At 40.7% G+C, this 25,917-nt stretch overlaps 1 protein-coding gene across 3 annotated transcripts in view; it reads left to right on the top strand.

Annotated features, from left to right (window-relative positions):
- The window catches only part of LOC144594525 (uncharacterized), a 208,110-nt gene that overhangs the window by 117,165 nt on the left and 65,028 nt on the right, over nucleotides 1-25,917 (top strand). For all 3 annotated transcript variants that reach the window (XM_078401186.1, XM_078401183.1, XM_078401184.1), the window contains 5 exons: nucleotides 11,675-11,782; nucleotides 14,487-14,543; nucleotides 17,504-17,572; nucleotides 20,526-20,615; nucleotides 25,603-25,712. In XM_078401186.1, coding sequence (XP_078257312.1) covers nucleotides 11,675-11,782; nucleotides 14,487-14,543; nucleotides 17,504-17,572; nucleotides 20,526-20,615; nucleotides 25,603-25,712 — 434 coding nt within the window. The remainder of the gene's footprint in view (nucleotides 1-11,674; nucleotides 11,783-14,486; nucleotides 14,544-17,503; nucleotides 17,573-20,525; nucleotides 20,616-25,602; nucleotides 25,713-25,917) is intronic.

Genomic DNA, 25,917 nt, shown 5'->3' with positions numbered 1-25,917 from the left:
GTCCTAGTCTGCCTAACCTCTCCCTATAGGTCAGGCAATCAAGTCCTGGCAACATCCTCAAATGTTCTCTGTACTCCTTAGCCACATGTTGAATATAAGTAGAGACGCAAGGAACTACCGATGCTGGAATCTAGTGCAATACTCAAAGTGTTGGAGTAGCTCAGTGGGTCAGGCAGCATTTCTGGAGGACATAAATAGGCAATGTTTTGGGTCTCGACTCAAAGCATCGCCTGTCCATGTCCTCCACAGATGCTGCCTAACCCTCAGAATTACTGCAGCACTTAGTGTTCTATAGTTGAGTGCAAGTTCTTTGGGTTGGTTTGGCAATCACCTTAAATCAAAATACTTTGCTTCTTAACTATTTTGATTCTTTACAAAAGGAACAGTTCGTCGCTATCAGTCCTGACTCGACCCTTCATGATTTTGATTATTTCTATCATATCAACCATCTTTGTTTCAAGAACAAACCAAGCTTCTCCAGTCTATCCATATAAGCAAAGTGTCTCACCTCTAATCTTTTTTGTAAATTTATTTTGCATTACCCTTAGAACTTCTTGCAAGTTAATGGCTTGGTTACAATATCATATCATATCATATATATACAGCCGGAAACAGGCCATTTCGGCCCACCAAGTCCGTGCCGCCCAGCGATCCCCGTACATTAACACTATCCTACACCCACTAGGGACAATTTTTACATTTACCCAGCCAATTAACCTACATACCTGTAAGTCTTTGGAGTGTGGGAGGAAACCGAAGATCTCGGAGAAAACCCACGCAGGTCACGGGGAGAACGTACAAACTCCTTACAGTGCAGCACCCGTAGTCAGGATCGAACCTGAGTCTCCGGCGCTGCATTCGCTGTAAAGCAGCAACTCTACCGCTGCGCTACCGTGCCGCCCTAGAAATAAAACACTGCTTTATCTTAAACATTTGTGTGACAGTATTGCTGTCAATCAACTTAAAGCTCATAAGTTCCAAGTCATTAGCTATAAGTAATATAGTAACTTCATTGCAAGCTATATGCAATGTAGGCAATCATTGTAGAAAACATTATGCTCGTGTTACATAAAACTGCACACGGCAACCCAAATTTGTCACCCCATTGAGTTATTTTTGCTGCTAAAAATGTGTATTTTGTTAAAAATATTTTAAATATATTTTCGTAGAGGAAAGGTTCTTTTAAAAATTATTAGTAGACTTGGTAAGAGTGTCCAAAAGTACATTTTCAATTTCATGCTAACTGAGCCCCAAAAAGTGAATATACTCTACTTTAAGAAGAATAACCTCCCATTGAGAAGCAGAAGGTTATTCTTCTAACGGTAGAGTATATTTGATAGAGTAAAGAGGAAGGAACTATTTCCAATGGCAGGAGATTTAAGGGTGAAGGAAAAAGGAATCAGAGAATCAGAGAATCAGAGATAACCTAAAGAAATGCATCTTAAAAGGATTTTAGAAGCAGATTCATGATTGCCATTTAGTGGCACATTTAATAAATATTGGAAAGGAAAATGTATAGGGCTGTGGGAAAGAACAAATGAAATAAGGTTAATTGGATTGCTCTGACAAAGATAGAGTATAATCATGATATGTTGAATGGCTGTCTCCTGTGCTGCATAATGGATAATTTTATGGTATTTCAGCTTGGTATTAGAAAGTCTTTGTTGTAATTCCACATATCTAAAAATATTTTGGTTGTATGCTCCCTGCAGGCAAAAATAAATAGCTATTAAGGCAATTCATTTGAATTGAGTTATGAAAGATTTTTTTTGCAATAATATTTTGCTGTAAATAATCTTGGCCAATAATTAGATTTTTTAACTGTTAATATCATCTGTAGCTGTATTTGATCAAAAAAACATCACATTTTAGGACATTGCTTCATGCCCTGGGGTTCAATGCATCTGGATTTCATTAACATGCTCTTTATTTCTGCCTGCTGAATTGTATACAAACTCTTAACCCATTGTTGAAATAATGGTAAACGCACAAGAGATTACTTTCTCATCCCTATTCAAATCACTTAAAAGTTCACTTAAAATAGAAGTTCACTTAAAATAGAAATTAAAAGAAAAATATTTATTTCGTGGGAATCATAGGATTGTTATAGTACACAAAAAGGCCGTTCAGCCCATCATGTCCTAATCAACTCAGTACCAGAGCAATTAAGTTTCACCTGTCCTGTTCAAGTCAAGTTTACTGACATATATAAATTAAGGTGAGGTACAGATACAATGAAAATCTTGCTTGTGGTCAGAATCACGGGCACATAACCTCAGACACACACTAAAGCATAAATCATACACAAATTACAAATTCTGCAAAACAGTGAAAAGATGAATACTGCAAAAACAAAAACTCTTCAAAAATAAATTAGAAAACAGGTGCATGGTAGTCCAAGGTCCGTAGTATTGCATTGCTGAGGTAGATTTAGCATTGTGCACGTTGGTTCAAGAATCTGATAGTTATATCATTGTAATTGTTCCATTGGTGTGGGACTTAGTGGTGTGGCAGCTTGGTGGTGTGGGACTTCAGGCTTCTGAACCTCTTGCCCGACAGTAGCAGCTGAGGGCATGATCTGAATGGTGAGGATCCTTGTGGATAGATACTGCTTTCTTGAGGCTTTGCAGCTGTATTTGACCTGTTGTGGCAATAGGCAATTTGAAGTAGATCCAGGTCATTTCTGAGATAGAAGTTGATTTGTGGCTTAACTAAGTTCTCGAAGCACATCTTTTTGGTAGATGCATAGAAACATAGAAAATAGGTGCAGGAGTAGGCCATTCGGCCCTTCGAGCCTGCACCACCATTCAATATGATCATGGCTGATCATCCAATTCAGTATCCTGTACCTGCCTTCCCTCCATACCCCCTGATCCCTTTAGCCACAAGGGCCACATCTAACTCCCTCTTAAATATAGCCAATGAACTGGCCTGCAAGTGCTACCAGACGGTAGTCATTGAGGCAGGTCAATATGCTGCCCACGATCAACAGTACAAAAAATGTCTTGTTCATGCAGTTGGGAGCTTCATACCGCAGATGCGAGAAGTTGAAGATGTCCTTCAATATTCCAACCAGTTGACCCGCAAGGGTCATTAGCCCTGGGCCAGGCATGCTGTCTGAGCTAGGCACATTGCATGGTTTCACCCACTTGAAGGATGTTCTGATGTCAGCCTCTGCCAATTCAATGACAGGACCGTGAGGACCTGTTGGGACTTGTGTAGACGCATCATTGTTCTCCCTTTCATAGCCTTTATTAAATACATCAAGCTCACCTGGAATGATGTGTTGTTGCCACTTGTAGGAGGTGATTGAGTGCAAACCCTGCCACAGCTGTTGAGCATCCATATGTGACTCCAGCTTTGTCTGAAATTGTCTCTTTGCTCTGGTAGTGGCCTAAAGGAAGTTATACCTAGATTTCTTATATTTCTTGTACACCACAAATCTAGCCCTTAGCAGGTTACAGTTTTCCTGGTTCACCCAGGGCTTACAGTTTGGGAAGACTTGGAATATTTTTGTACCTACATGCATGTCCACACATTTCTTTGAAGTTGATGACAACAGTGGTGTGTTTAGGTGAAACCTTGAACATGGCTCAGTCCACTAATTCCAACAAGTCCCATAACTGCTCTTTTGCCTTTCCTGACCAGCACTTCATAATTCTCCTTCTCATGTCACATTTTTCATGTCACACATACGCAAGAAAAAACGCAGCCAGGTGGTCAGATTTTCCAAAGAGCAGGTGATGAAGTGTCCGTCCAGCCTTCCTGATAGTTGTAATTGAGGCAGTGCAGCGTAGGTTCATGAGATTGATCCCTGGGATGGCAAGATGGTCATGAGGAAAGATTGAAAAGACGAGGCTTGTATTCACTGGAGTTTAGAAGGATGAGAGGGGATCTTATAGAGACATATAAAATTAGAAAAGGACTGGACAAGCTAGATGCAGGAAAAATGCTCCCAATGTTGGGGGAGTCCAGAACCAGGGGCCACAGTCATAGAATAAAGGGGAGGCCATTTAAAAGTGAGGTGAGAAGGAACTTTTTCACCCAGAGAGATGTGAATTTGTGGAATTATCTGCTACAGAGGGCAGTGGAGGCCAAATCACTGGATGAATTTAGAGAGAGTTACATAGAGCTCTGGAGGCTAGTGGAATCATATATACATAGAGCTCTGGGGGCTAGTGGAATATTATATACTATCCCTCTCTTAATTGTATCGGGCATATTAACTGCATTCTAAACCCACACTGTTGCTTTCATGATTTATGCACACAATTCTGATTTATTTGTGCCAGCATTCTTCTTAGAACTGTATAATTTATTTTAAAAAAACACATGTTAGTGTAACACAGCAGGTCATGCAGCATCCCTGGAGAACATGGATAGGTGACGTTTTGGGTTGGGACCGTTCTTTGGACTTTACATTGCTTTTCATTCAACTTGCCAGATTGCATCACTTCACATTTTACGGCATTAAAGTTAAAATGGCCATGCCTCTTTATAACAGCTGCAATCTATCACTATCCTCTTAGCACTTCAGAATAATGTCAATGTTTTTGTCACCCACAAATCTGAAATTTGTGACTTGCATTTCCAACAAAATAAAATGCAATAGCCCCAAAACTTATCTAAACAAAATGCCATCATGCACCTTCTTCCAGTTTGAAAAAGAACCATGATCCGGTTTTATCTGTTACGGAGCTAGTTTTGAATCTATGTCACCAAAGTCTATTTTGCACCACATACTTCAACTTGTAAAATGTAACGCAGCACCTTCTGAAAAGCCTCCTGGTCGATCATGTACATTGTGTCATCTTCATTAATATTATCTGTTAACTCATCAAAAAAAGGCTATCAAATTAGTTAAACATGATGATCTTTAAAAAACCATGTTGGCTTGCTTGAATCAATCCATTTCTTCCAGGAGACTATTAATCTTGTCTCCAAATCAATATTTGTAAGAGCTTTTCCATTGATGAAGTGGAACTGACTGCAGTCGCATATCTTGCTCCCTTTTTTTGAACCAGAGAATAACATTTGCGGCACCCCAGTTCCCTGGCGCATTCCATATTTCCAAAAAGCATTGAAAAATTGTGGTCGGTAACCCTGCAATTTCCTCCCTTTTTTCATTAAAAAATCGGGATACATCCCATCTGGTCCTTATTCTTTTATAATCAGCATGGTTCCTTTTGGTACTTAACGCTTGTCATGGACGCAAATAGTTAATCTATTTCTTTCTCTTCTGGATCTGTCTTTATGCATTACAAGCCCACAGACCCACAAAGTGATTTCAGTTATACATCCATCTTAAATATTCCATTTAAGAATATCACTTAATTTTACGCAGTTCCTCCATTTCCATTGCATCCACTCAGATTATAACAGTTTCCACTCAGATGCCTCTGAGATGCCTTCCTTCCTGAACAATGCTTTCCCCTCTACCACAGTTTATTGCATGTCATCTATTTCCTGCACCTCTGTTCTTAACCCTCCCCTCCTAGGCAGATATTGAATAGAACTCTTCAGTCCTCACTTTATATCCCTCCAGCCTCGGCAGTCAATGGATCATCCTTTACAACTTCCATCATCTTCAGCAAGGATCCACTAACAAATTCATCTTCCATTCCCGTTTTGAATTCCGATTTGGGGTTTCCTTCACTGCTCTTTTGTCAGCTCTTTGATCTCTCCCAATTTTTTTTACAAGCATCTGCAGGAATTGCAACACTTGTTCTTCTACTTCTTAACAGTTTCTGTTTCCACAGATGTTGACTGACCTACTGGCTGTTAATAGCAAATACTTGTCTCTATTTCAGAATTTTAGCAACAGCAATTTTTCACACTTGCATGTCACAAGCAGCCCTTTTTTAACATAATCTACCTCTATCATTTTGACAGGCTGGGGACTCTGGATGGGTTTATTTTTTTCATTATCCCTCCTAAGAATGTGTCTCAACTGTACTTGACGTACAGGTATGTAGGTTAATTGACTGGGTAAAATGTAAAAAAAAAAAAAAAGTTGTCCCTAGTGTGTGTAGGATAGTGTTAATAGTGTTAGTGTGCGGGGATCGCTGGGCGGCGCGGACTTGGTGGGCCGAAAAGGCCTGTTTCCGCGCTGTATCTGAAATATGAAATAAATATGAAATACTTGAATCATCTCGTCCTTAAAGATAGCCCTATTACAGTTTTGCTTGTCAACCTCTTGTTACAATTTACTTGGGCCAGATTTTTTTTCTACTTTTTCTCTAATGCTAACCTAAATCTTATAATCACTATCTCAAATGGTCCCCTAACAAAGCTTGGGCATTTGACCCACCCCATTCAGCAGAAACAGCCCTAAATATTTTCCTGAACACATAAGAAAAACTTTTCTCTGACCAAAAAAAGCTCTCAACATTAGGGGAATTGTGTTAGCATGGATCGAAGACTGGTTATCACGTAGCAGGCAGAGAGATGGAATGAATGTCTTTTACTGTCTGGAACACCATTATTAGTGGGATGTAGAAACAAGGAACTGCAGATGCTGGTTTACAAAAAGACACAAAGTGCTAGAGTAACTCAGCAGGTCAGATAGCATCTCTGGAGAACGTGGATAGGTGACATTTCGGGTAAGGATCTGAAACATGTTCTCCAAAGATGCTGCCTGACATGCTGAGTTACTCCAGCACTTAGTGTCGTTATAACTGGTGGGATGTTTCAAAGATCGGTTCTGTCTTCAATTATTCTCTATTTTTATGTCTTGGAGGAGAGGTTGGAGTGCAAGGCATTCAAGTTTCACATAAATTGTTGGGAGGGCATCCTACTGAGGATATTTGGACTGAGTGATAGGATATAGATAGGATAAGTAATTAGTGTAAACTTGGCAAATAGAGTATGATGTGGGAAAGTGTAAGGTAATACACTTTCATTCGAGGAATCGAAAGACTAACTAATTATTTGAAAAGAGATTGCAAATGAATAGAATGCAAGGTGATCTGGTTCTTATTACATGAGTCAGAAAACGTTAGGTGGCAGATAAAGCAAGTAGCTTGGAAGGCAAGTTGTGTAGGAAAGAAAACTGCATATGTTGGTTTAAATCGAAGGTAGATACAAAATGCTGGAGTAACTCAGTGGGTCAGGCAGCATCTCCAGAGAGAAGGAATGGGTGACGTTTCGGGTCGAGACCCTTCTTCAGATTGATGGGCGTTTATTGCAAGGGGGTTGGAATTTAGAAATGGAGAAATATTGTTACAATTGCACAGAATGTTGTTGAGGCTGCACTTGGAATAGTGTTTATAATTTTGGAAGATGTCCAGAAGAGATTTTCTGTGCTAATTCCTAGGAAGAGAGGATTGGTTTATCATGAAAAGTTAAAGAAGATGGATCTGCATAACGTAAAAGAATGTGGGATGATCTTGTTGAAACACAAGATCTAAGGGGGCATGTCAGAGTAAATGCTGAGATATTTCCACTGGTGCAAGACTATTAAACAAGTGAGTCTAGTTACAAGATAAGGTGGAGAACAAATACAGGTCCTTTGAATTTTATCTCTAACTAATAGTGAATCTCCTACCATCCTGTATCCTGCAGGGTTATGGAGGCTAGATTACTTTAACTGTTTGTAAAGCGGAAGTAGATAATTTTTTGTAAGGTCGGGGAATTGAGTGATATGGAAAACTGGCATAGAAAAGCAATTCCCCCTTACTATACCTCTATTTTTCTCCTCCCCATTTTCTTCCACCCTCTCCCTCAGATTCCACATTTCACTCCCTTCCTTATTAGTCAAGTCAAGTCAAGTCAAGTTTATTTGTCACATGCACATACACGATGTGCAGTGAAATGAAAGTGGCAATGCCTGTGGATTGTGCACAAAAAAGAATGACAGTTACAGCATATAAATAAAGTTAATACAGAGAAGACAAAATTTAGTCCCTGGAGTTATAAAAGTTAACAGTCCTGATGGCCTGTGGGAAGAAACTCCGTCTCATCCTCTCCGTTTTCACAGCGTGACAGCGGAGGCGTTTGCCTGACCGTAGCATCTGGAACAGTCCGTTGCTGGGGTGACAGGGGTCCCTCATAATCTTGCTTGCTCTAGATCTGCACCTCCTGATGTATAGATCCTGCAGGGGGGCGAGTGTAGTTCCCATGGTGCGTTCTGCCGAACGCACTACTCTCTGCAGGGCCATCCTGTCCTGGGCAGAGCTGTTCCCAAACTAGACTGTAATGTTGCCGGACAGGATGCTCTCTACTTTGTTTTTTAGTGGTAGAAAAGTAATTGAAGCCTGGGACAAATAATATTGCATGGTGGGCAGGCTTGGGAGGTCAGGTGGCCTATTCCTGTTATTTTCTTCTGTTCTTGTTCTTAAAACCATTGCCATTCCATTGCACTGTGTAATTTATCTGCATGTTTGCTCCTTGATATCTCCCATTTGATAACCTACAGAATACCAGCTGTAAATTTTCATTTTGCCATTTGTTTAGATCTATAGATTCTGCCTAGGCAATATCCTTTCTCTGCAGCACTCTTATATCATCTTTAATTAATACTGCTGTTTCTTCTTTATTTGGTTCCCTTTTCTGAAACTTTTTATTCAAGGATATTTAATGTATAATGCTGGAAATCTGATCCGAGTCTCATAACCACAGCATCGTATTCCCATTATACTTGGTACCTGTGCTTCACCAACCTTAATTATTTACTTTGGAATATTATTTTTAATCTATGTCGATGAAGGTTAATATACACTGCTAGGTTCTCACTTAGGATTTCTGCCCCATGTTCCTAGCCTACCATTTTAATGAGCAGGCCAGATTAGAGCATTGCAAGCAGCAGCATGGGAGCTCAGTTACCTCATCATCATCATCATATATATACAGCCGGAAACAGGCCTTTTCGGCCCTCCAAGTCCGTGCCGCCCAGTGATCCCAGTACATTAACATTATCCTACACCCACTAGGGACAATTAAAAAAATTTTTTTTTTTACATTTACCCAGCCAATTAACCTACATACCTGTACGTCTTTGGAGTGTGGGAGGAAACCGAAGATCTCGGAGAAAACCCACGCAGGTCACGGGGAGAACGTACAAACTCCTTACAGTGCAGCACCCGTAGTCAGGATCGAACCTGAGTCTCCGGCGCTGCATTCGCTGTAAAGCAGCAACTCTACCGCTGCGCTACCGTGCCGCCCTTTCGAGATAACTTCTTGGGTCATATGGTCATAAGTGATAAGAATAGAATTAGTCCATTCGGATCATCAAGTCTACTCCGCCATTCAATCATGGCTGATCTATCTCTCCCTCCTAACCCCATTCTCCTGCCCCATAACCTCGGACACCTGTACTAATCAAGAATCTTTCTACCTCTTCCTTAAAAATATCCACTGACTTGGCCTTCCCAGCCTTCTGTGGCAAAGAATTGCACAGATTCAACACCCTCTGACCAAATAAATTTCTCGTCATCTCCTTCCTAAAAGAACGTCCTATAATTTTGAGGCTATGACCTCTAGTCCTACATTCTCCCACTAGTGGAAATATCTCTCCACATCCACTCTATCTAAGCCTTTCACTATTCTGTATGTTTCAATGTGGTCCCCCTCATTCTTCTAAACTTCAGCGAATACAGGCCCAGTGCCGACATCTTCCATATTCAAGAGTCGTGTGTTTTATTGTCATACGAGATGGAGGTGGACCCATTGGGTCCAAATTCCTCCTGCGGGCCTCCCCTGGGGCAACCCTCCCCAACTGATGATCCTGCGGGCCCGGCAACCCTCTCCAACTGACTAAGCCTGTTGCCGGGAAGAGAGTGCCCCACGGGGTCGTGGGCGGGCGAAGGGGGGGAACAGGGAAGGGGAGAGGGTGCCACTCACGTCGGCCCCTTGCCGCCATTGCTGCAGCCAGAGCGAGCCGTGGACCCAAAGCCTCTCCTGCATTGGTCTAGCAATTTCCCCTCCCCCACTCCTTCTCCCCTCCACTACCCCCCTACCCCCCCTTCCCCCTCCCCTCCACATTACTCCCCCCTCCTCTCCCCCACCCCCACTCCTCCCCCCATTCCCACTCCCCCCAACCCCCACTCCCCCTCCCCTCACCCCTACTCCCCCCCACTCCCCCAGCACCCTCCCCTCCCCACTCCCTCTTCCCCCTCCCACCCCTCACCCCCACCCTCCCCTCCCCCTCCCTTACCGCCACTCCCCCCCTCCACCCCCACTCCCCCCTCCACCCCTCTCCACCCCCACTCCCCCCTCCACCCCCACTCCCCCCTCCACCCCCACTCCCCCCTCCACCCCCACCCCTCCCCTCCCCCCAACCCCACTCCCTCCCCTCATCCCCACTCCCCCATCCCTTTTTGAGGCAGTGACTCCTGTTGATCCCTTCGATGGTAGGAAGGTCAGTATCCATGATAGACTACGCTTTGTTAATCACTTTTTGCAATCTTCTTTGTTCCTGGGTGTTAGAGTTGCTGAACTAGGACGTGATGCAACCAGCCAATATGCTCCCTAGAATACGCTTTCTACATCTGTAGAAGTTCAAGAGAGTATTTGTTGACATACATTAGTTGATTCAATCTTCCAAGGAAGTGGAGATGTTGATGGGCTTTCTTTGACTGCATTAATCATCATAATCATATAATTTATTAGCCAAGCATGTTTTGCAACATATGAGGAATTTGATTTGCCATACTGTCATACCAATAAAGAGCAACAAGACACCCAAATAAAATTTTAACATGAACATACACCACAGAAACTCCCCCAAATTCCTCACTGATGGAAGGCAAAAAAAGTTCACCCTCTTCCCTTTTTTGTTCTCCCGCGGTCGGGGCACTCGAACCTTCCATTGTCGGGGCGATCAAGCTCCCGCATCGGGGGGACCTCAGCTCCCTGCACCGCGCAATTGGACTCCCTAGTCGGTGCTAGTCGAACCTCTTGAGGCCTGGAGCTTCCCAACATCAGTCTCTACCCGAGACTGCGAGCTCCTCAATGTTGAAATCCGCAGGCCGTGGTTGGAGCGTCGATCCCAGGCAAGGGATCGCAGGCTCTGACGGTAAGTCAAAGTCAGTCTGGAGCAAGGCCACCAGCTCCATGATGTTAGGCCACAGAGCGACTGGAGATACGATCCGGAAAAAAAATCGCATCTCCGGCAAGGTAAGAGACTGAAAAAAAGTCCCCCCCCACACACAAAACAAACCAGAGAACATTAACACATACTTTTACACTAAAAATAACAAAAAAGACGAAAAGACAGACAGACCGTTGGCGAGGCTGCCATCGCTTAAAGCGCCACCTGGTGGAATGTACCGGGTCCCTCAAGATGACAGTAAATCTGAAGTGAATATGTGAATTACGTTTTGTAGGATGATGAATATTATCTCACTGTTATATGTTCTGGGCTTTAAAATGTTCAGAACAACTTGCATATCAAATGAAAATCAAAATGCTGGAACTATAAACTGTTAGCAGGTCACTCAGCACTTTTCATATCTGGCCAAAGACAATTCATCAGGATATCAGTTTTGTCTCATAGTCTTTGACCTAAAACATTACATCTGTTTCTCTTTCCAGACGTTGAATGTTTCCAGTGTTTCCTGGTGTTCTTTACTGCATCAAAAATGTCTTATCAAATGTGATAGATTTATTTTTCTAATTATGAAAACGTGTCGATTAAAGCCACATTTCATTTTAATTTGTATTCTTTCCACTATAGGAAATTAAAAAAGCATCTATCAGAGAGCAACGTTTTCGTTCATCTGTTGTCCCACCTCTTCGGCGTGCAAAATCTCTTGACAGACGGACCACTGAATCCATAATGACGGTAAAACTATTAACTTTCTAATATGGCAGTAGTTAGATCTTTTATATTTAAATTGCACTACACTCCAGAAATAACAATTATTTGAGCTAGTTTGAATTTTAAGAAAATTGATTTATGAGAGATTAGTACAGATATGTAATACTGCATTAATATCCATTTTGAATGGTGGAGAAATTTAACATGGTCACCCTTCGCTGAAGAGTGGAAATACAGGTCTTACTATCTTATCCATTAAGCTCCATCAGGAAACGTGTGGAAGTTGTAGGAGAGTGCCATGGTTGTCTTACTTTATGTTTGATTCATTTTAACATTTGTATCCCCTCTGAACTGTTTGGTGTCCATAATTAAAGGCGGGTAATTCATAATTATCTTAACACTTCCTCAGAACTAAATAGAAATGAATGTATGAATTACACATTTAAGCATGATTTCAAAACAAGTATGCTATCACCTAAGATATACTGACTCTTTATCTGTCACCAAGGAGATCAAATATGAAACTGTTGTTGTTCAGGAAGCGTTTCATCAACATTGCATGGCTGTGTAGGAACCTGATTGGGTCACAACAAAAGGGACAAGCAGGTTTTTTTAACCCTTCAAGCCTGCTGCACCATTCAGTGTCACGGCTGATATCTGCATCTCATCCATTTTTGCCTGATTACCTTTTTCTCCCCCACCCACCTTGTGGTCCAAAAATCAACTCTTCTCTTTCAAACTACTGAGTACATATCAACCATCTGAAATGGAGGATTTCTTTGCATTAACACCTCAACCCCTAGTTATAACCACCCCCACAAAATCAAAGCTGTTACCTCACAGAAAGGTTGCCATTTCACCCATCAAGTCTGTGCCATTTTCTAGTAGAACATTCCTATCCGTCCCATTAACCCTGCATTTTATCCATAGCCCTGCAAATTATTCTCTTTCAGTGCCTTTCCAAATCATTTTGATAGATGTTTCCACTGCCATCAAACATAATGAATTCCAGTGTTGTTCCTCGCATCCAACATATATATTTTATCCTAAATTTTAAATCTGTTCTTTGGTTCTTGAGTCAAATGCAATGAAAACAACTTTCTTTTATTTATCCTATCTAAACCGACCATTTTATTGTACAACATTATTAAATCTCCTCACAATCTAGTTGTCTTTGAAATCCCTTGTCCCTAAAGGGGAAATAAGACAAGTAAAGAGACACAATAAGGGATAAAAGTTACACTAATAAGGAATTCCCAAAGGCATGTATTGGCATGTAAGTACTAATCAAGTGATAAGTAAAGTGATGAGGCAAATTATGGATATAGAAGGTCATTTATTTCATTGAGGCAGAAGGTATAACTGGAATATTGACTGACAACTTTGTATGGTCTTTATCAAGAAAGATGCTGCCAAGCTCTTAGTAAATGTATGACATTTGAGGTAATATATGGAGGATGAAAACAATGAGGCATTAGAAAGATACCTGGGCTAGCTGAGATGTTTAATTGCTTGATGAGATGGGAAAAGTTTACAGAAAGGGTTTCCTTCAACAAATCAACCAATTTTTCAACCCTCCCGCGATACAAGGGAAGCAGTGAAAAATAGAAAATGCAACAAACTTTTTCAAAGTGTTTGTTAGAACATGTGGAGCAACTGTAGGCAAATCAGTTGAACCTTAATTGTGGAAACCTTAACAGACACATGGGGAAAATGTAAATATACATATGAAAATGTTCATAAGTGATAGGAGCAGAATTAGGCCCATCAAGTCTGCTCCACCATTCAATTATGGCTATTCCATCTCTCCCTCCTAACTCCATCTCCTGCCTTCTCCCCGTAACCCCTGACACCCATACTAATCAAATGGTTCATTAAGGAGGTCCAGCACAGATTTGTTGTGAAAGCAAATTGTGCATCACTATCCTGATTGAATTTCTTTGATAAGGAATGCAAAAGATTGATGAAGAGGAAGCAGTAGATGCCTTCTACGTGGGGTCTGAGAAGGAATAAGCAAAATAGAGACCCATGTAGTTACAGTAAGAAAATAACTGCAGATGCTGGTACAATTCGAAGGTATTTATTCACAAAATGCTGAAGTAACTCAGCAGGTCAGACTGAAGAAGGGTCTCGACCCGAAAAGTCACCCATTCCTTCTCTCCTGAGATGCTGCCTGGCCTGCTGAGTTACTCCAGCATTTTGTGAATAAATACCCATGTAGTTAAAGAATCAGCAGCAATGTAGCAAGGAAGTAAGCTAAAAAAGAACAGTGAATAATATTAATAGCAAATTATTTCTGAGACATTCCACAGACTGGAATAGACTCTTGAGTGTATTCTGTCAATTCCTATCTGGATTATATGTGCTTCAATGAAATCACCTCTCATTCTTTAAAACTTTAATATATTGGTCCTGGGTGATCGTGTCCGTCAACCACTTTCACGTCTGATCTCCATATTTTCTGTCCAAAGATCTGTTGGGTTCAACTTAAAATATACTCAAATGAAAACAGAAAATACTACAAGCTATTTAAGCAGGAACTTAGGAGCAAAAATAACAACTCCATTTATTTTTTCATAGATGCTTCGTGACTGTATGATTCTACCATTTTCTGTTTTATTTCAGATTTTCAACATCTAGAATTTTTGCTTGTCAATGTACTTGATGTCTGATCATTTGGAGTCTCTGATTTGCTCTGATCTAAATTTTGTATTTTTTTAACTTATAGCCTGATCTTTTGAATTTTAAGAAAGGATGGATGGTAAAGCTTGATGAAATAGGCCAGGTAAGAACAGTTAATAATTTTACAAATTTTTCTCTCGTTGTGCATATTATATTTAATTGTGATTTTTTATTGGTTTGAAGCACCATGTTGCCGATAGCAAAAATACAAACTGTTGGAACAACTCAGTGGGTCAAGCAGTGTCTGTAGCATAATATGAGCAGACAATGTTTTAGATCAGGACTCTTCTTCAGTCTGGAGAAGTGTCCCAATCCAAAAACTGTACGGTGCTGGCTCGAAGGGCCAAATGGCCTCCTCCTGCACCTATTTTCTATGTGTTCATTGCACTCCACGGACACTGTATGACTCGCTGAGCAGGTTTGGGGTGAATGCGTTGGTGTGTTAATTTTAGACTGTTCCTTTCAACTTAGACTTTACTTGTGCAGCTAAATACTCCGTTTTCTTATGAATGATCAAATGAACACAACCAAAATATTTAAATAGAGCTCTTGGCCATTTCCCAGACGATCTTTTCTCCTATTAGTGATCTTCAAAGCTTTAATCAAATTATCCAAACTTTCTTAATTTCTAAACATTCAACTCTAATTTGTGTAAGTTCCCCTTAGAAACATAGAAACATAGAAAATAGGTGCAGGAGGAGGCCATTTGGCCCTTCGAGCCAGCACCGCCATTCATTGTGATCATGGCTGATCATCCACAATCAGTAACCTGTGCCTGCCTTCTCCCAATATCCCTTGATTCCACTAGCCCCGAGAGCTGTATTTAACTCTCTTTTAAATTCATCCAGTGAATTGGCCTCCACTGCCTTCTTTGGCAGAGAATTCCACAAATTCACAACTCTCTGGGAGAAAAAGTTTTTTCTCATTTCAGTTTTAAATGGCCTCCCCTTTATTCTTAGACTGTGGCCTCTGGTTCTGGACTCCCCCAACATTGGGAACATTTTTCCTGCCTCTAGCTTGTCCAATCCTTTTATAATTTTATACAGTTCTATAGGATCCTCTCTCATCCTTCTAAATGCAATAGAATACAAGCCCATTCTTTCAAAAGTACAAGGATTCAGAGATTGTATAGATAATCGTATAGATTTGGGATGATTTTCTTTTAATATTCGGAAATTGAATTATTTTTGCTAATGTAGCTCCAATATTTTTACATCTGAGGTAGCCATCTCTTGCTCCCAGGTCAGATCTAATACAAGTTAGTTAAATTCCGAGTTAAGTACTTTAATTCAGCTGCTGAATGGCAAATGCTTAAAGAATAATTTAATAACTAGCTAAAATGTTTCTGTATTGACGTGTCCCAAAATTTAATAACGTTGTGTACCTTTTTATGGTAATGCATTGTAGTGAAAATGTGATTATGAATGGCTGTTGATACTTGGGTATTCTATATAACAAAACATTGAAATGTGTGTTGTGAACATATCCAGTGGCGTCAAAGCATGTAATGGTGACTTTAGTCGTCATGCAGCAGACACTTGACAGCTACCCTGTGAAGTTGATCGCATAGTTGAGTACAGGAGCAAAGAAGTCCTTCTGCAGTTGTTTAGGGCCCTGGTGAGACCACATCTGGAGCATTGTGTGCAGTTTTGGTCTCCTAATTTGAGGAAGGACATCCTTGCTATTGAGGCAGTGCAGCGTAGGTTCACGAGGTTAATCTCTGGGATGGAGGGACTGTCATATGAGGAAAGATTGGAAAGACTAGGCTTGTATTCACTGGAGTTTAGAAGGATGAGAGGGGATCTTATAGAGATGTATAAAATCATAAAAGGACTAGACAAGCTAGATGCAGGAATTTTTTTTCCCAATGTTGGGGGAGTCCAGAACCAGGGGACACAGTCTAAGAATAAAGGCGAGGCCATTTAAAACTGAGGTGAGAAAAAACTTTTTCACCCAGAGAATTGTGAATTTGTGGAATTCTCTGCCACAGAAGGCAGTGGAGGCAAATTCACTGGATGAATTTAAAAGAGAGTTAGATAGAGCTGTAGGGGCTAGTGGAATCAAGGGTTATGGGGAGAAGGCAGGCACAGGTTACTGATTGTAGATGGTCAGCCATGATCACAATGAATGGCGGTGCTTGCTCGAAGGGCCAAATGGCCTCCTCCAGCACCTATTTTCTATGTTTCAATGCATAGCTAATAATTTTTTGTGGTCTGCATACAGAAAATTAGATCCGAACAGCAGGGGTGTGCATGCATACGCATTTGGAGCATGAGCAGGCCATTTGGCCACAAGCCTGCAACACCATTTAAAATGATGATGGCTTAACTGAAGGTGATCTCAATTCCACATTTCCATCTGCCATGGTACCCTTTCAATCCTTTATCAAGAATTACCTCTGCATTAAAATTATTCAAATATGTTGCTTCCACCACCTATAGAGGGAAAGAGTTCCAAAACTCGCAACTCTGAGGGAAAACATTCCATCTTGCATCTGCCCTAAATGGGGGACCCTTTATTTGTAAACAGTTCTCGATCCTCCCACAAGAGGAAGCACTGTTTCCGTATTCACTCTGTAAAGACCCCTCAGAATCCTAAATGTTTCAATCAAATCCCCCTCATTGTCCTGCACTGCAGTATATTTCAAGTATTGCTTGTCCAATCTTGCCGCATAAGACCCTCTACTTCTGCAATGCCTGTCTTTTTGTTAATTTGGACCATTTGGCTCAATATTACAGATCTTTGGGGCTGCTGAGATTTCAAAGAATTTTTGAAGTTATGCCTTTTAATGTTCAAAATAGTGTACATTTGCTGTGGATCCTCTTGGGCTTTAGCATGACTAGTAATAGGAAAAGAGAAGCCATGTTGCAAGTGGATAGGAAAATATTTATCAAATCTTCATTCCAGTCACAAGGAAATTTTTGACCTCTGCCATCTACAAAGACATAGGCAACTATTGCTTGGGTTTTCCAAAGCCTGCAGTGGACTTCAACTATCCAGCATCCACATTTGGAAATAGATAATCATCTGGATTATTATACATTAGGTTTTTTTGTCTTTCAGTGGAAGAAATACTGGTTTGTACTGACTGACCATAGTCTACGCTACTACAAGGACTCAATTGCTGAGGATGTAAGTACTATGTTTGAAAATTATCCGGAAACCTGATAGCGATAAGAAAACAACCTTGTACTTAATTTGGCAGCTGTTGTGTATAGGATCATGGCATTTTTGTGAAAACCATAAACTAAAAATATTACTTGTAGATCTCTGATACTGGGTATACTTTTTGCCTTTTTCAGCAGGATAAAAGAATTATTTTGGGTCATTTGCATGTTGTACAAATTTTCATTTCCATTGCACTCAAACGTGATAGAGACTCAGCTGATTCAACTATAGACACGAGTTTTATAAATGTGCTTGCACATGTCTCCTTCAGAAAGATATTTTGTATCTTGTTAGCTATTAGAAAAATCTTATCTTTAATAATAATTGACCACCTCGTTTATTATCAATAATTCTATACAAAGCTCCTACATGAGTTTAATATCTTTCAATTCTGGCCTCTCTCCACTGGCTCCCTGTACAGTACAGAATCAACTTCAATTTCCTCCTATTCACATATAAAGCCCTAAATGGACATTCCCCCCCCCCCCCCCCCCTACATCAAAAATCTTCTAACCCACCTCTCTAACTCCAGGTCCCTCAGGTCGGCCGACTTGGGGCTACTCACTATCCCGCGGTCTAGGCTTAAGCTCAGGGGTGACCGCGCTTTTGCGGTTGCAGCTCCTAGACTGTGGAACAGCATCCCTCTCCCCATCAGAACTGCCCCCTCCATCGACTCCTTTAAGTCCAGGCTCAAAACCTATTTCCACTCCCTAGCGTTTGAGGCTCATTGAGGAGGCGCTGTGAACTGTTTTGTATGTGCTGTTATGTTTGCGTGCTACTGTATGTTTCATTCTTTCCTTAGTACCTAATCAGATGTACAGCACTTTGGTCAACGTGGGTTGTTTTTAAATGTGCTATACAAATAAAATTGACTTGACTTGACTTGACTTCAATCAGCCACCTTGGCATTCAAAGTCATCGATCTTGGTTGAGATAGATAGCTAGCACATCAGTATTACAGAAACTGTGGCTACCTTTAATATTTGGGCAAAAATTGGCATCAGATCCATGCTTGACTCCTGCTTGCTCCCTGTGACTAAATGCAGCAACAATGCACTATTTTCAAACTGGAACAATGCAACAATGCATTTTAATGGTGTGGTTCGGTCAACTAATCTGAAGGATCCTGACTTGATGTGTTAAGTTGACTTCTGTACATGGTATTTCAAACTTCTTAAAAATAATGATGTTGTTGCCAAACTTTTAATCGGATTACTGCAAAATTTGGCTCATGGATGTGTTCACTGCACTGACTTGTCCATTTGTCAGACGTCAAGTTTCACATTACTGTTAATTAAATTGGATATCGAAAGCTCAAATTAGTTAACTAAAAGCTCTACAGTCAGGGAGAGTCCAACATAGCGGGGAGACTGTGAAGGCTCAAAGTTCCATCCATGGAACCAAATGCACAAAGCAAAAGCCACCAATGATTTTTCTGTGGCAAAGCTGTCAAAATTGCCCTTCAGCATCTAAAGCACAGAGTGCAATGTTTAGCAAGAGCAGAGCATAAGGAGCCAAAGATTTAACCCAGCTTACCAGCCACATGCTTCATTCTCCTCACATTGTCTTAAGATTACGTTGCTTTCAGAATATATTTTTGCTGTTGAATGAGAGTTATTCTTGCAGTCGTATTTTATATTAAAACAAAAATTTTGACATTCACCTGGATTTTGCTGAATGGTGTTCGCTGCCCACACGCCACATGGATCCATCATTGTCACACATTTGACCTTATTAGCCACGAACAATGTGAACCTGTTTGTTGTCCTACACAGCAATTGAGTCCTGTATGTGAGCCAGAGCAATACATTTGTGCTAGTGATGCCAGTGGCTTGGGGACGACAGCACTTCCCCCTTGAAAACATCAGCTGAGGGCACTTCAAGGCTGTGTGCTCAGTCCCCTGATTTATTCACTCTGACTGAATGATGCCAGAACAACTATCTTGCTCTCAACATCAGTAAAACCAAGGAACTGATTGTTCACTGTAGAATAGGAAGGCAGAGGATCAAGAAACCTGTCTTCAATGGTGGAGAGTCAGCATCATCAAATTCCTGGGTGTGCAAAACTCTGAAGATCTGTCCTGGACACAGTATGTTGCTGAAATCATAAATAAAGCCCATCAAAGCATTTACTTCCTCAGAAGATTGAGGAGATTTGGTATGTCGACGAATGCTGTCTTGATCTTCTACAGGTTCATAGTGTTCAATAGCCTAATGGTTGTTAGAAAGAAGTTGTTCCTGAACCTGAACACTACAGTCTTTGATAGAGGGGAGGTCAGTACCCATGATGGATTGTTCGGTGTTCACTACTTATTGTAATCTCTTTCATTCCTGTGCTTTAGAGAGCATATTGACTGATTGCATCACAGCCTGGTTCAGCAACTCGAATGCTCTCCAGAATGTTGCTAATCTGCTGATCAGCACTTTGTGTTATTTTCTCATTGCCTTGCCACCATTTTCTTAATAGATACATGTATTTTCCCTGCAATTGATATCAAACTAGTGTTCTATAGATCCCTATTCATGCTCTATCTCTTTGCTTAAATAGTTAGGTTATATTCCAATTTGTGAGACCTATTCCAGAACAAAACAGAACCTGCTGGAAACAGTCAGCAGGCTAGGGAGCATTTGTGGAAAGAGAAACTATGTTGATATTTCACGTCTGATACCCTTCCTCAGAACTGGAAAGGAAAGAAAATAAGTTAGTTTTAAGTAACAGGTTTGAGAATCATTCTAACAACTGTTCGAACAAAATTAGGATTTACGTCTGAAGATTATCTGACACAATTGTAATATTTAACTATTGAGGCAAATACATAGGGCTCCTCTATTTGGATATCGTTTTATATGAGAAGGATCTCGGAAAATTGATTTCTAGAACTCTGTTGATAACCAACATTCTCTGTTTATTCCCCAGGCATCAGATCTCGATGGTGAAATTGATTTATCTACTTGCTACAACGTAACTGAATATCAAGTCCAGAGAAATTATGGCTTTCAAATTCACGTACGTTTTGACAAATTTAAATGATACAATACAATACAATATATCTTTATTGTCATTGTACAGGGGTACAACGAGATTGGGAATGCGCCTCCCATACGATGCAATAATTTAATTAATGCTAGTCATTATATTATTTAGATTATGTATTATTTAGATTATATATTGCAGCTTTTAATCTTTTTTCTATGTCTTGCATCAACATTGAGTTTTACAGATGTTAACTTCTCTGCTAAAACTTTGTGTATAATAGAATCATCATAGATCTGAAATTGACTGTTTTGTGGCAAAGATTAGTAATTAGGTCCTCACTTACCTATTGGTAATGATAAAACACAATTCAGTTTGAAATTCATCTTGGCTCAATGAAGGTACTTTTGGTCCAAAGCTGTCAAGTTTTCAGTAACATTGAATGAAGTATTAAAATATTTAAATTAAAAATGAAAGTACTTGAAGTGCTACCAAACAATTATCTGTGTGTTAAATAGCCACTGCAACATTTTTATAGAATGTTACCTCCGCATTTTTATCTAGTGATTCTAATGGGGTGCTGCAAGGCTCGGTGCCGGGATTGCAGCTATTTACAATATACATTAATGATTTAGATGAAGGAATTAAAAGTAGCATTAGCAAATTTGCAGATGACACAAAGCTGGGTGGCAGTATGAACTGTGAAGAGGATGCTATGAGGATGCAGGATGACTTGGACAGGTTGGGTGAGTGGGCAGATGCATGGCAGATGCAGTATAATGTGGAAAAATGGGAGGTTGTCCACTTTGGTAGCAAGAAGGGGAAGGCAGATTATTATCTGAATGGTGTCAGATTAGGGGAAGTACAACAAGACTTGGGTGTCCTAGTACATCAGTCACTGTAAGTAAGCATGCAGTAGAATATGCAGTGAAGAAAGCTAATGGCCTGTTGGCCTTCATAACGAGAGGCGTGGAGTAGAGGAGCAAAGAGGTCCTCCTGCAGTTGTACAGGGCCCTGGTGAGACCACACCTGGAGTATTGCGTGCAGTTTTGGTCTCCTTTGAGGAAGGGCATTCTAGCCATTGAGGGAGTGTAACGTAGGTTCACAAGGTTAATTCCCGGGATGACGGGACTGTCATATGATAAAAGAATGGAGTGAATGGGCTTGTATTCACTGGAATTTAGGATGAGAGGGGATCTTATAGAAACATATAATATTATTAAGTAATTGGACACGCGAGATGCGGGAAACACGTTCCCGGTGTTGGTGCCGGATCTCGATCATTAACAACTCAGGACAACTCTCCCTCAATGTCAGCAAGACGAAGGAGCTAGTTAATGAATTCAGGAAGCATGATAGACTACATGCCCTAATTAGCATCAAAGGTGCCGAAGTGAAAATGATAGCTTCAAGTTCTTGGGCGTGAATATCACCAATAATCTGTCTTGAACCAACCGCATCGAAGCCACAGCCAAAAAAAGGACACCAATGGCTCTACTTCCTCAGGAGACTAAGGAAGTTCGGCATGCTTCCAACGACATTTGCCAACTTTGCAAATGCATCATTGAAAGCATACTATTGGGTTCCATTACAACTTGGTTTAGGAACAGCTGTGCCCAAGACCGCAAGAAATTGCAGAGAGTTATAAGTGTAGCCAACAGACCAGACTTCCCACATTTGACTCCAATGCACTTCACGCTGCTTCAGAAAAGCAGCCAACATAATCAAGGATCTTTTTCACCGTGGTCATTCCCTCTTCTTTCATCTCCCATCGGCAGAAGATACAAAAACTGGAAACCATGTACCACCAGGCTTAGAATCAACTTTCCCTCTGTGATCAGCCGACTGAACAGTCCTTTCATAAACTAGAATGTAATCTCGATCTTCCAACGCACCTCGTTGCAGACATTGGATTTTTTTTTCTAGAACTGTAATGCTACAATGTTGTAAATAATATTCTGCACTCTGGTATTTTTCTCTCCGTACTACCTGTTGTACTTGTGTGTGGCTTGATTGTACTCGTGTATAATATGATCTGATTGAATTGGATAGCATGCAGGCAAAAGCTTTTCATTGTATCTTGGTACAACGTTAATGTATCTTTCACTGTATCACGTCCGCCCTTCCAACAGCCCATGGGCATCCCCATCCTCACCGCTGCAAACGGGAGCCACATTCGGACTTATGGCGTCCGCATGGCCCGACCCTTGGGAGCCGCCACAACATGACAATAATAAGCCAATACCAAATTGAGTATTCCATATCTGGAGATCAAACATTGTCACTCATGTTTTTCATTCTGTGTTAAATAATCTTTGCATAAAGGACACTTCCTGTAAGTGAACACTCACTTTCTTTGTGTACGGTTTTATACAACATAATGAAACAATGCTGCCTCACCTTAAACAGTACTGAACATTATAACTTTCTCAGGCAGAGTATAGAGCAGCGTTTCTCAACCGGGGTTCCCCGAAACACAAGGGTTCCGCTGGAGGTCGCTAGGGGTTCCGCGAGAAATCCCCCCGCGCCTTGAAAGTCTCCTCTAAAATCTGGCACCTAGGCTGGGCAAGGCAGCTAATCTCGACCTCATCGGGACTTCCATGGCTCATCAATGGGTTGAATTTGCAACCTGCGGCCGGGGCTCTGGAACTCCAGCCCAGCTGGAGCCAGTACATCTATCCCCATAGCCGACTTCCTTGGCTGGCTTTGCAGGCCGTTATCTCGCCCGCCCCCCCCCCCCCCCCCAGCAGCTAGGTGGACCGTTCCGGTACCGTTGTACCCCTATCGGAGGCCGTGACCTCCTTAGGTCAGGTAAAATGGATAAACCATTTTTTGATTTTCTGGAAACAAGAGTGCCAGAAAATCAGTGGTGGATCTGTAATGAGTAAATATTAAATTTAAGTGCAAGATTATATAACTAAATTAATTAAGACAAGGTTAAATTAAAAAAGCACAGCAGAAAAGCCAATTGCCAACTATTGGGCTAATCATATGTAAATGCATTTTGGAGTCATTTTTGTGTTTAATTTCATATTCATAATTTTATTATACACGTACAGCATATTGTTGGAATATTCTTGGGTATTATAATAAAGTCTTCAACCTGTTATGTCATTTTAAAAGTATAATAATCATGGGGAATATATTTAGCGACGTCTATATGGCACCAGTGTGAAACGGCCTTTAGTGGTCAGTGAACAGGAGCTGTACGTGACAAATTTTTATGTAGGGGTTCCCTGAGACATGAAAATTATTTTAAGGGTTCCGCAAGGGAAAAGAGGTTGAGAAACACTGGTATAGAGTATAGAAGTTGGAGGGTCATGTTGCAGTTATACAAGTGGTTGGTGAGGCGGCATTTAGGATATTGTTTGTGTTCAGTCCTGGACACCATGTTATAGGAAAGATGTTGTTGAGCTGGAAAGGGTGCAGAGAAGATTTACGATGATGTCAGGATTCAAGGGCCTGAGCTTTAGGGAAAGCTTGAGCAGGCTAGAACTCTATTCTTTGGACCGCAGGAGGATGAGTGGTGATCTTATAGAGGTTTATAAAGTCATGAGATTAATAGATCAGGTAGAGGCACAGAGTCTCTTGCCCTGAGTTGGGGAATCATGAACCAGAGGACATAGGTTTAAAGTGAGGGGGTAAAGATTTAATAGGAACTGGAAGGGTACATTTTTTCACACAGAGGATGATGGGTGCATGGAACGAGCTGCCGGAGGAAGTAGTTGAGGCGGGTAGTATCACAACGTTTAAGTAACATTTGGACAGGTACATAGATAAGACAGGTTTAGAAGGATATGGGCCAACTGCAGGCAGGTGGGACTAGTGTAGGTGGGATATGTTGGTCGGTGTGGACAGGTTGAGCCAAAGGGCCTGTTTCCACATTGTATGACTCTAATGATAAAATGTTCAAATTCTACTGGAATGCAGGATTTTCACATTTATTTTCACATTTTTCTAAATAATAATGAAAAATATTCTTAATATTGAATTTGGATGGTGCCTGTCATACAAAGACTCAGATAAAAGATTGTACATCTCACAGTCTTTGCAGGCTGCATGCATACCATTGTTAATAATATAGAAGATTCTTCAAACTTGCCATAATTATTTTCTTGTGTGGTTATGAAGCTGTAAATAATCACACTTCCTAATTTGCACATTTGTTTTAAGCGCAAGGTTACCTAGTTTAGATTTTATGAATGTTTCACATTCTTGCTCGGTGTACAAAAAATGCAATGGGAGCTCATTGGCTGGGTTTATCAGCCTTCTCTTTTGGTGAAAGAACTTCTGAAACATAATTGACATTTGTGGTAATGTCGTTATTCAAATATTTGAATTTTAGAGCTCATGTCTTGGGTATCTGAAAGCATCTATAAATGCCAGCCAGAAATGGGAATGCAAGAGTTGACCTAATTCTGTGGTAATCAATCTAAAGTGATGGTTTCATTGATCTTAATAAATATTAAGAATATTAAGATGCCATTAAACAAGATTGATTTCACTGAAATGATACTGATTAAAAATCACTGAGAGAATGTGTCTCAAAATAAACAATTTCAGTAACTAATTAGGGTTAGATTTCCATAAAATAATGAGGGATAATAAGCAGCGAAGGAAAATTCCCAAAGCAAGGTCTGTTATTTCTCTTGTTTCTGCTTTCCCCGCCACATATTCACCAGAATGATTGGTGATAATGAATGTTGGCACCCCTCCCTGGCATTAAACACAAATGGCACTTTACAGAGGAATACTGGGACAGATATATCCATAGCAACTTAATATGCAAAGTCCAGCTCCACAACAATGGAAACCTGTGATTAAGTTATCCCCGATCCCAAGGCGAAGGATGGCACACAATCAAATTATCAAACTTTCAAATAATGTTTCATGACATTTGCCATTCACTTCTCATCACTGAAATTTTATTAATTTTATTAATTGGCATGCTAAGCTGGATTCCTGAAATAGGGAATATTGCAGTCATTATGTTTAATATAAATGTTTTTTACTTTTACAGACCCAGGAAGGTTTGTTTACCCTTTCTGCAATGACTGCTGGTATTCGACGGAATTGGATGCAGGCATTAATGAAAAACATCCGTCCTTCAACAGCACCAGATGTTGCTAGGTAAGAATCTATTTGCATAGGTTCTATCATGTATTGTAGACATAAGGAACTGCAGATGCTGGAATCTTACACAGAACTCAAAGTGCTGGTGTAACTCAGGGCCAGGCAGCATCTGTGGAGGACACGAATAGCCAACTATTTGGATCGGGACACTTCTGACGTGCAGTGGGAGGGAGAAAGCTGGACAAAAGGTGGGGATGGGACA

This window comes from Rhinoraja longicauda, chromosome 6, assembly GCF_053455715.1.
Source record: "Rhinoraja longicauda isolate Sanriku21f chromosome 6, sRhiLon1.1, whole genome shotgun sequence".
Classification (NCBI taxonomy): Eukaryota; Metazoa; Chordata; class Chondrichthyes; order Rajiformes; family Arhynchobatidae; genus Rhinoraja; species Rhinoraja longicauda.
The sequence above is the reverse complement of the archived record's forward strand: the minus strand, read 5'-3'. Positions and strand labels throughout refer to the sequence as shown.